General features: G+C 38.4%; 1 protein-coding gene across 2 annotated transcripts in view; it reads left to right on the forward strand.

Moving 5' to 3' along the window:
- VPS54 (VPS54 subunit of GARP complex) overlaps positions 1–12,009 on the forward strand; it is a 120,125-nt gene that overhangs the window by 73,668 nt on the left and 34,448 nt on the right. For both annotated transcript variants that reach the window (XM_054475130.2, XM_054475132.2), the window contains exon 12: positions 1,537–1,877. In XM_054475130.2, coding sequence (XP_054331105.1) covers positions 1,537–1,877 — 341 coding nt within the window. The remainder of the gene's footprint in view (positions 1–1,536; positions 1,878–12,009) is intronic.

Consider the following 12,009-nt stretch of genomic DNA (forward strand, 5'->3'; position numbering starts at 1 on the left):
TTTTAAAAAGTTAAGAAAGAATTAGCAAGACAGAAGAGGTAAGGAAAAAGACGCAAAACAAGATGAGGGAACTAAGTATATCAAAGATTGGACAGCAGTGAGGATTAAAGCAGCAGTAGTGGAGCAGCAAGTTTGTGACAATACAGAAGAAGTTAGTGAGCAATGAAGAAAGAAAAAAAAAATGCAGTATCCATAGTAGACACTTTGGTCCTAAAGCTCTTGAAGGCTCTATCTTCGGTATACTGTATGGGCTATTGACTCATTTAAAATGCTTTCAGTTCCAAATAACAGGAAACACAACTCAGAGTGTCTCAAACAGTTAAGAGGATTTATTAGCTCATATAACTAAAAAAATACACAGAGGTAGGTCAGCCTTTAGGTCCTTCATAAAGAGGTTGTTGATGTCATCAAGCCTTGGCTTTATTTCTTTGCAATTCCCTCTTCTATGTACCTTACTAATAATTAAGTTCAGATTGTGGTGGTTCCATGTACTAATTGGACTAGCTTAGATTCTTTTGTTGATTTTGGAGACGCGAAGTTAGTCTGCTTCCCTAGAACCATGTAGATTCCAAAAAAAACTAACCAAGCATTTTGAGAAAGGGAGAAACAAATTGTAAGACTGCAACTGTGAATGTTAAAATAGGCAAGCAGTCCTTTATTTCTTAATTGTCCATAAAGACATTAGTTTACATAAATTTACTCTTCATTTGCCTAGCTTTCAGTATTTATTGAGCACCTCCTATTTGCCAGACACTATTCTAGGCATTAGGATTATAGTGTCATGGAATGGAGCTGACATTCTAATAGAAGGAGACCTAGAATAAACAAAGATAATTGTACAAAATGATAAATGTTTTTTTTTTGGTTTTTGTTTTTGTTTTTTTACAAAAACTGGATAATGGGATAGAGTTGCTGGGTGGAGAGTCAGGGAAGGCCTCTTTGAGGAAGTGACCACTGGTGCCAGAACCTCAGTGATGAGAAGGAAATATGTGCAAAGATCAAGGTGAAAGCATTCCGGATAGAGGAAACAGCAGAGGCACTGAGGTGGGAACAATCCTGGAATGAGGGAAGAGTAGAAAGAGAACTAGAATGTCTGGAGAGTAGTGAATAAGTGAGAGAAGATATGAGAAAAGGAGAAAGAGAGGTAGGGGCTAGGCATGGTAAGTAACACAGATTCCTTTTCTTTTAGACAGGCATATCAATGTATATGATTCTCTGATGGGCAAGTTATGTTTAGTGTAACCTTTTTAAGAGGTCAGAGAAGTATGCAACATATTTTAGGGAGATTTCCATTTTAAAAATTAGTTAAAATATAGGAAATTTATTTCTAAGCTTTAGTGAAGCCATTTCTCCTGGCCAGTTCTTTTTCACGTCACTTTTCCTATGTAATAAAAGATCGGTAGAAATTCTGATATACATGACTTTTAACTCATTTATGATTATAGATGTCCAAAATTAGAGCACAGAATTCTCTTTTGGGAACTTCAGGTAAGAGATATTTTACGTCCCTTAAAAGTGTGTCCTATTTTCTTGTAGGCAACATTAAATATCATTCACAGTGTTGTTCTCTCAGTTCTTGACAAAAACCAAAGGACTAGAGAATTGGAAGAGATTTCACAACAGAAGAATGCTGCAAAAGATAATTCACTGGACACAGAGGTGGCTTATTTAATCCATGAAGGCATGTTTATAAGTGATGCATTCGGTGAGGGTGAGCTAACACCTATAGCAGTTGACACTACCTCTCAAAGAAATGCATCTCCAAATAGTGAGCCCTGCAGCAGTGATTCTGTATCCGAGCCAGAATGTACTACTGATTCTTCATCCAGCAAAGAGCACACATCATCATCTGCTATTCCAGGAGGTGTCGATATTATGTGAGTATAGTGGCTACTGCCAAATTGACAAGATTTTGAGTCATCTTATTAATGGATTCAGTAAGACTGATTATTCAGTTTATTGAAAAACCATGTAAATTTTAGAATTTAACAAAAATATATTAATTTTATGAAATGTATCTCTATAAAAATGTATGAGAAGTAAGGAGGTGAGCATTGGAAGTAATTGAAAATTATAGAGTTTTAAGATTGCAAAAGAACTTTAAAGACCATTTTATTAAATGCCCCCATTTCAGTGATAAGGTAATTGATGCCCAGAGAGCTTAGATGACTTACTTACAGTGACTAGTGGCAGAACATATACTGGAACCCAGGTCAGTTTTTGCTTTGGTCATTTTTCTTTCTTCTTTGTCACCTTTGTGATTTATATGTTGTGAAGATCTGTTTGATTTATAACTTTTGGTTTTTCAAAGACATGAATTTCCAAATGGATCACATCTTCTCTTAAACCTTATTTTAAAAACTTCTTATTTTGAAATAATTTCAAATTTACAGAAAAGTTACCAGAATAGAATAAAAAACTCTCATATAACCTTCATCCAGATTCCCCAGGTGTTAATACTTTACCACATTGCACTCTGCCTCCCTCCCTCTCTTTTTCTCTTTCTGTCTCCTTTTGTCTTTATCTCTTATGTTAATATTTTTTCTGAATCCTTTGACAGTAGGTTACAGACATGATGACTATTATCCCTGGATACCTGCTGTGTATTTCCTAAACACAAGAACACTCCTATATAACCTTAGTATACTGACTAAATACAAGGAAACATTGATACAATAAATTATTAATATTACCATCTGATCCACAGATCCCATTTAAACAAAGTTTACCAATTGACCCAGTAATCTCTGTTATCAAAAAAATAGAACCAATAAAATATTTCTGGTCCAAGAATATAGTTTGGATTTAGTTATTGTTAAGAATAACAATATTTTTATTATCTTTATATAAATCAACTCGGTACTTTATTATTCTTTTTCTGTTTTTTTTTTTATTATGCTTTAAGTTCTGGGTTACATGTGCAGAAAGTGCAGTTTTGTTACATAGGTATACATGTGCCATGGTGGTTTGCTGCACCCATCAACCCGTCACCTACATTAGGTATTTCTCCTAATGTTATCCCTCCCCTAGCCCTCCACCCCTCACAGGCCCCGGCGTGTGATGTTCCCCTCCCTGTGTCCATGTGTTCTCATTGTTCAGCTCCCACTTATGAGTGAGAACATGCAGTGTTTGGTTTTCTGATCTTGTGATAGTTTGCTGAGAATGATGGTTTCCAGCTTCATCCATGTCCCTGCAAAGGACATGAACTCATCCTTTTTTATGGCTGCATAGTATTCCATGGTGCATATGTGCCACATTGTCTTAATCCAGTCTATCATCGATGGACCTTTGGGTTGGTTCCAAGTCTTTGCTATTGTGAATAGTGCCACAATAAACATACGTGTGCATGTGTCTTCATCGTAGAATCATTTATAATCCTTTGGGTATATGCCCAGTAATGGGATGGCTGGGTCAAATGGTATTTCTAGTTCTAGATCCTTGAGGAATCGCCACACTGTCTTCCACAATGGTTGAACACTACCACCAACAGTGTAAAAGCATTCCTATTGCTCCGTATCCTCTCCAGCATCTGTTGTTTCCTGATTTTGTAATGATCACCATTCATTACAGTATGATGAGATGGTATCTCACTGTGGTTTTGATATGCATTTCTCTAATGACCAGTGATGATGAGCATTTTTTCATATGTCTGTTGGCCACATAAATGTCTTCTTTTGAGAAGTGTCTGTTCATATCCTTTGCCCACTTTTTGATGGGGTTGTTTGCTTTTTTCTTATAAATTTGTTTAAGTTCTTTGTAGATTCTGGATATTAGCCCTTTGTCAGATGGGTAGATTGCAAAAATTTTCTCCCATTCTGTAGGTTGCCTGTTCACTCTGATGATAGTTTCTTTTGCTGTGCAGAAGCTCTTCAGTTTAATTAGATCCCATTTGTCAATTTTGGCTTTTGTTGCCATTGCTTTTGGTGTTTTGGACATGAAGTCTTTGCCCATGCCTATGTCCTGAATGGTATTGCCCAGGTTTTCATCTAGGAGTTTTATGGTCCTAGGTCTTACATTTAAGTCTTTGATCCATCTTGAGTTGATTTTTGTGTATGGTGTAAGGAAGGGGTCCAGTTTCAGTTTTCTGCATATGGCTAGCCAGTTTTCCCAACACCATTTATCAAATAGGGAATCTTTTCCCCATTGCTTGTATGTGTCAGGTTTGTCAAAGATCAGATGGTTGTAGAAGTGTGGTATTATTTCTGAGGCCTCTGTTCTGTTCCATTGGTCTATATATCTGTTTTGGTACCAGTATCATGTTGTTTTGATTATTGTAGCCTTGTAGTATAGTTTGAAGTCAGGTAGCATGATGCTTCCAGCTTTGTTCTTCTTGCCCAGGATTGTCTTGGCTATGCGGGCTCTTTTTTGGTTCCATTAGTAGTTTTTTTCATTTCTGTGAAGAAAGTCAGTGGTAGCTTGATGGGGATGGCATTGAATCTATAAATTACTTTGGGCAGTAAGGCCATTTTTCACAATATTGATTCTTCTTATCCATGAGCATGGAATGTTTTTCCATTTGTTTGTGTCCTCTCTTATTTCCTTGAGCAGTGGTTTGTAGTTCTCCTTGAAGAGGTCCTTCACATCCCTTGTAAGTTTGATTCCTAGGTATTTTATTCTCTTTGTAGCAATTGTGAATGGGAGTTTGCTCATGATTTGGCTGTTTGTCTGTTATTGGTGTATAGGAATGCTTGTGATTTTCTCACATTGATTTTGTATCCTGAGACTTTGCTGATGTTGCTTATCAGCTTAAGGAGATTTTGGGCTGAGGTGATGGGGTTTTCTAAATATACAATCATGTCATCTACAAACAGAGACAATTTGACTTCCTCTTTTCCAAATTGAATACCCTTTATTTTTTTCTCTTGCCTGATTGCCCTGGCCAGAACTTCCAATGCTATATTGAATAGGAGTGGTGAGAAAGGGCATCCCTGTCTTGTGCCGGTTTTCAAAGGGAATGCTTCCAGTTTTTACCCATTCAGTATGATATTGGCTGTGGGTTTGTCATAAATAGCTCTTATTATTTTGAGATAAGTTCCATCAATACCTAGTTTATTGAGAGTTTTTATCATGAAAGTCTGTTGAATTTTGTCAAAGGCCTTTTCTGCATCTATTGAGATAATCATGTGGTTTTTGTCATTGGTTCTGCTTATGTGATGGATTACATTTATTGATTTATGAATGTCGAACCAGCCTTGCATCCCAGGGATGAAGCTGACTTGATCGTAGTGGATAAGCTTTTTGATGTGCTGCTGGATTTGGTTTGCTGGTATTTTATTGAGGATTTTCTCATCGATGTTTATCAGGGATATTGGCCTAAAAATTCTTTTTTTTGTTGTTGTGTCTCTTCCAGGCTTTGGTATCAGGATGATGGTGGCCTTATAAAATGAGTTAGGGTGGATTCCCTCTTTTTCTATTGATTGGAATGGTTTCAGAAGGAATGGTACTAGCTCTTCCTCATACCTGTGGTAGAATTCAGCTGTGAATCTGTCTGGTCCTGAACTTTTTTTGGTTGGTAGGCTATTAATTATTGCCTCAATTTCAGAACCTGTTACTGGTGTATTCAGAGATTCAACTTCTTCCTGGTTTAGTCTTGGGAGGGTGCATGTGTCGAGGAATTTATCCATTTCTTCTAGATTTTCTAGTTTATTTACATAGAGGTGTTTATAGTATTCTCTGATGGTAGTTTGTATTTCTGTGGGATCGGTGGTGATATCCCCTTTATCATTTTTTATTGTGTCTATTTGATTCTTCTCTCTCCTTTATTAGTCTTGCTAGATCAATTTTGTTGATCTTTTTAAAAAACCAGCTCCTGTATTCATTGATTTTTTTTTTGAAGGTTTTTTTATGTCTCTATTTCCTTCAGTTCTGCTCTGATCTTTGTTATTTCTTGCCTTCTGCTAGCTTTTGAATATGTTTGCTCTTGCTTCTCTAGTTCTTTTAATGGTGATGTTAGGGTGTTGATTTTAGATCTTTCCTGCTTTCTCTTGCGGGCATTTAGTGCTATACATTTCCCTCTACACACTGCTTTAAATGTGTCCCAGAGATTCTGGTACGTTGTGTCTTTGTTCTTATTGGTTTCAAAGAACATCTTTGTTTCTGCCTCCATTTCGTTATTTACCCAGTAGTCATTCAGGAGCAGGTTGTTCCGTTTCCATGTAGTTGAGTGGTTTTGATTGAGATTCTTAATCCTGAGTTCTAATTTGATTGCAGTGTGGTCTGAGAGACAGTTTGTTGTGATTTCTGTTCTTTTACATTTGCTGAGGAGTGCTTTACTTCCAGTTATGTGGTCAATTTTAGAGTAAGTGTGATGTAGTGCTGAGAAGAATGTATATTCTGTTGATTTGGGGTGGAGAGTTCTGCAGATGTCTATTAGGTCCGTTTGGTCCAGAGCTGAGTTCAAGTCCTGGATATCCTTGTTAATTTTCTGTCGTGTTGATCTAATATTGACAGTGGGGTATTAACGTCTCCCATTATTATTGTATGGGAGTGTAAGTCTCTTTGTAGGTCTCTAAGGACTTGCTTTATGAATCTGGGTGTTCCTATATTGGGTGTATATATATTTAGGATAGTTAGTTCTTGTTGAATTGATCCCTTTACCATTATATAATGGTCTTCTTTGTCTCTTTTGATCTTTGTTGGTTTAAAGTCTGTTTTATCAGAGACCAAGGTTGCAACCCCTCCTTTTTTTTTTTTTTTTTTTTTTTTTTTTTGCTTTCCATTTGCTTAGTAGATCTTCCTCCATCCCTTTATTTTGAGCCTATGTGTGTCTTTGCATGTGAGATGGGTCTCCTGAATGTAGCACACCAATGGGTCTTGACTCTTTATCCAGTTTGCCAGTCTGTGTCTTTTAATTGGTGCATTTAGCCCATTTACATTTAAGGTTAATATTGTTATGTGTGAATTTGATCCTGTCATTATGATGCTAGCTGATTATTTCACCCGCTAATTGATGCAGTTTCTTCCTAGCATCGATGGTCTTTACAATTTGGCATGTTTTTGCAGTGGCTGGTACCAGTTGTTCCTTTCCATGTTTAGTGCTTCCTTCAGGAGCTCTTGTAAGGCAGGCCTAGTGGTGACAAAATCTCTCAGCATTTGCTTGTCTGTAAAGGCTTTCATTTCTCCTTTACTTATGAAGCTTAGTTTGGCTGGATATGAAATTCTGGGTTGAAGATTCTTTAAGAATGTTGAATCTTGGCTCCCACTCTCTTCTGGCAGAGACATCCACTGTCTGCAGTGACATCCACTGTTAGTCTGATGGGCTTCCCTTTGTGGGTAACCTGACCTTTCTCTCTGGCTGCCCTTAACATTTTTTCCTTCATTTCAACCTTGGTGAATCCGACAATTATGTGTCTTGGGGTTGCTCTTCTCAAGAAGTATCTTTGTGGTGTTCTCTGTATTTCCTGAATGTGAATGTTGGCCTGCCTTGCTAGGTTGGGGATGTTCTCCTGGATAATATCCTGAAGAGTGTTTTCTAACTTGGTTCCACTCTTCCCATCACTTTCAGGTACACCAATCAAACGTAGATTTGGTCTTTTCACATAGTCCCATATTTCTTGGAGGCTTTGTTCATTTCTTTTCACTCTTTTTTCTCTAATCTTGTCTTCTTGCTTTATTTCACTAATTTGGTCTTCAGTCACTGATACCCTTTCTTCCACTTGATTGAATCGGCTATTGAAGCTTGTATATGCTTCACAAAGTTCTTGTACTGTGGTTTTCAGCTCCATCAGGTCATTTAAGCTTTTTCTAGACTGGTTATTCTAGTTAGCCATTCATCTAATCTTTTTTCAAGGTTTTTAGCTTCTTCGCAATGGGCTAGAACATGCTCCTTTAGCTCAGAGAAGTTTGTTATTACCAACCTTCTGAAGCCTACTTCTGTCAGCTCATCAAACTCATTCTCTGTCCAGTTTTGTTCCCTTGCTGGCGAGGATTTGTGTTCCTTTGGAGGAGAAGAGGTATTCTGGCTTTTGGAGTCTTCAGCATTTCTACTCTGGTTTCTCCCCATCTTTTTGGTTTTACCTACCTTTGGTGTTTGATGTTGGTGACCTGTCGATGGGATTTTGGTGTGGATGTCCTTTTTGTTGATGTTGATGCTATTCCTTTGTTTGTTAATTTTCCTTCCAGCAGTCACATCCGTCAACTGCAGGTCTGTTGGAGTTTGCTGGAGGTCCACTCCAGACCCTGTTTGTCTGGGTATCACCAGCAGAGGTTGCAGATCAGCAAATATTGCTGCCTGATCCTTCCTTTGCAAGCTTTATCACAGAGGGGCACCCGCCTGTATGAGGTGTCTGTCGGCCCCTACTGGGAGGTGTCTCCCAGTCTGGCTACATGGGGGTCAGGGATCCACTTGAGGAGGCAGTCTGTCCGTTATCAGAGCTCGAACGCTGTGCTGGGAGAACCACAGCTCTCTTCAGATCTCTCAGGCAGGGACGTTTAAGTCTGGAGAAGCTGTCTGCTGCCTTTTGTTCAGCTATGCCCTCCCTAGAGAGGTGGAATCCAGAGAGGCAGTAGACGTTGCTGAGCTGCGGTGTGCTCTGCCCAGTTTGAGCTTCCCTGCTGCTTTGTTTACACTCTGAGCATATAATGCTTACTTAAGCCTCAGCAATGGCAGACGCCTCTCCCCCCACCAAGCTCTCACATCCCAGGTGGATCTCAGACTCCTGTGCTACCAGTGAGCAAGGCTCCGTGGGTGTGGGACCTGCCGAGCCAGGCATGGGAGGGGATCTCCTGGTCTGCCTGTTGCAAAGACCATAGGAAAAGCACAGTATTTGGGCAGGAGTGTACTACTTCTCCAGGTACAGTCACTCACAACTTCCCTTGGCTAGGAAAGGGAAATCCCCCAACCCCTTGTGCTTCCCGGGTGAGGTGATGCCCCGCCCTGCTTCAGCGCACCCTCGGTGGGCTGCACCCACTGTCCAACCAGTCCCAGTGAGATGAACCAGGTACCTCAGTTGGAAATGCAGAAATCGCCCGTCTTCTGTGTCGATCTCGCTGGGAGCTGTAGACCAGAACTGTTGCTATTCAGCCATCTTGGGAGCGACCAGTCAACTCAGTACTTTATGTAAATCAACTTATGGTCCTGGAGCTTATAAAGGTCACAGTTACAGCATAAAGTCAACTATAACACTGCTCTTGAGTACAAACAAACCAAACTCTGAGCTATATATTAATAAAGTTTCTTCCGTGTTCAGGCTATTATTTTCACGTTTACTAGTTAGGGTGCAGTCTAAAACTGCTATAAAAAGAGATGTAAAAACTCTGTAGCTTAAACAATGTAAAATTTTGTTTCTCTCATGTAACATTTCAGAGGTAGGAGATGGTCAGCTGCGAAGACAGTTCTACCATTCTCATGTGTAGTTTCCATATGTGTCTAAGGTGGCTGTTCTAGCTTTTAGCATTTCATTTTCATCCGTAGCAGCAGGAAGGAGAGGACAAAGGGCTGATACCTTGCTTACTTTGTTTTGCTTGTTAAACATTTTAACAACAGCCATGTAATTTGGGTAGAACTAAGCCCACCTTCCAGCTTCAAGTATCATTTGTATTCATCTTCCTCTCAGCCCTTTTATGACCCATTTGGAACATAAGGCACATATGGGAAAATGTAGCAGTTATAAAGTGCTCAGCTCAGTTAACTAGCACAAAGTGAATGTGTTGGTGTAGTTGTCACCCACCTCAAGAACTATAACTTTATCAGCTCTTCAGAAGCCCCTCTTGCCGCTGTAATACTACACTACTCCTTCCCATAGGAATCCATTAAAACAATTGGTTTTTCCAGTTTTTAAACTTTATGTTAATGGAATAATATATTTGCTCTTCTGTCTCTGATTTCTTTCGTTCAGCATTACAGTTGTGATATCTATCCAGGTTGTTGCATGTAGCAGTGATTTTATTTTTTGTGTACAAATAATCCATTTTATGATACACCACAATGTATGTATGTATTTTACTTTTGATAAGATTTGGGTTATTTTCATTTTGGATTGTCACGAACATTCTTCTAGATACCTTTGGTGCACATGTTACAAGCATTCCTGTTGAATATATATCTGGAAACAAAGTATGTGAATGGTCAATTTAGCTAATGCCAAACAATGTCTCAAAGTGGTTGTACTTATTTACGCTCCCCTCAGAAGTGTGGAACAGTTTGTGTCACTGCACATCTTCCTTCACTCTTAATATTGTCAGTCTTTTACATGTTAGCCATTCTGTTGGGTATGTCGCAAGTGTAGTAATTTTATTTCCCTGACGATTGGTAGGAGAGCACCTTTTCATACATTCATTGGCTTCTGGGATATCCTCTTCTATGAAGTGCCTATTCAAGGCCTTTACCCATTTTTCTGTTGGTTTGTCTTGATCTGTGAAGGTTATTTATATTATGTCAGCACAAGCCTTTTGCCAGTTGTCCATATTGCAGATATCTTCTCCCACTTTCTGTATTGACTTTTCACTCTTATTGGGTTTTTTGGTGAACAAAAGTTCTTAATATAATTCTATGATTCATTACTTTCCTTTATGATTTATGCTTCTTTGTGTCCTGTTTAAGAAATCTTTCCCTACCTTAAAGACTTGAAGATATTTTCTGGTTACTGTCTAGAAACTTTGTTACTGTCTTTTTCACATTAAGACCTACAGTCCGTCTAGAATTGATTTTTATGTTTAGTATGAGGGTTAAGATTTTTTTCCCATATGGATATGTTTTTGACCTTGCACCATTTATTGAAAAGGTTGTCTTTCCTACTGCTCTATAATGTCACTCTTGCCGTAAATCAAATATTCAGATAGGTGTATCTGTTTCTGGACTCTATTTCGTTCATTTTTCTGTCTTTACACCAGTACCATTAAGGAAAATTGTCATAGTTACTGTAGTTACTATAGCTTTTGTTTTCTTAAACAATTAGTTTGTAGAGATGGGGTCTTACTATGTTGCCCGGGCTGGTCACTCCTGGCCTCAAGTGATCCTCCTGTCTCAACCTCCCAGAGTGCTAGGCATGAACCACCATGCCCAACAACTGTAGCTTTTTAATCCATATTAATATCTGGGAGATTAATTTGTCCTACTTTTTCTTTAGGATTGCCTCAACTCTTCTTGGTCTTTTACAAATCCATATACATTTTAGATTTGTTAGTTCTCTGTTACCTTCACATAGATTTGTTTGTATTTTAGTCTTTCTTTTTAAAAACAACACAATCCAGAATTCGCACTTATTACTTCCACTCACATCCTAGTGGCCAGGATAATTACATGACTATGTCTAGCTATAAGGGAAGCTTGAGAAATGTCTTTAGCTTGTGGACTATTTGCCCAGCTAGAGCTGTCATTGTGGCAAAAGAGAGAACAGATACTGAAAGATAGTTAGCTTTCTGCCACACCATTTGAGATCCTTTTAAACTGGATGCATTCTCACAGTTTTTATCCTTCCCCTCCTACCTCCATTGTGGCTCACTTTATACGTTGAACCTTCTCTGGCTTTCCCCAATCACATCCTCCTACAGCATGAAGCATAGGTTCTGTAGATGGTTCTTTCTGTGTTCAGTAGGCACATAAATGTCTGGGAACTACCCAACCCAAAGGGGCAATGAATTGAGTATACTTACATGTGTGAGTCTAACTAGTTCTTTCATACAATGGCTCTGACTATTCCTGTAGCAAGTGTTTTTGCGGTATATAATTGAATCACTGATATAGAACATGCAAAAATACGTCTGACGTTTTAACTTTGTTAGTGGTAGATTTTCCCTATTTTCTTACTTCAAAATAACCTGCAATTTTGTAAGTTTATTGCAATGCAAATATGGCACAAAATAGGAAATACTTTTCTAGGCAGGAAATAGGAAAAGAAAAACAATGGAAAATGTTAGAGTTACAGAGCATAATGTCCTCAAGTTTCATCCATGTTGAAGCATATATCAAAATTTTCTTCCTTTTTAAGGCTGAATAATATTCCATTCACATGTATGTGATATATACATACAAGATGTATATGTATATATCACATTTTGTTTATCTGTTCA

Source organism: Pongo pygmaeus, chromosome 12 (assembly GCF_028885625.2).
Source record: "Pongo pygmaeus isolate AG05252 chromosome 12, NHGRI_mPonPyg2-v2.0_pri, whole genome shotgun sequence".
Lineage (NCBI taxonomy): Eukaryota > Metazoa > Chordata > Mammalia > Primates > Hominidae > Pongo > Pongo pygmaeus.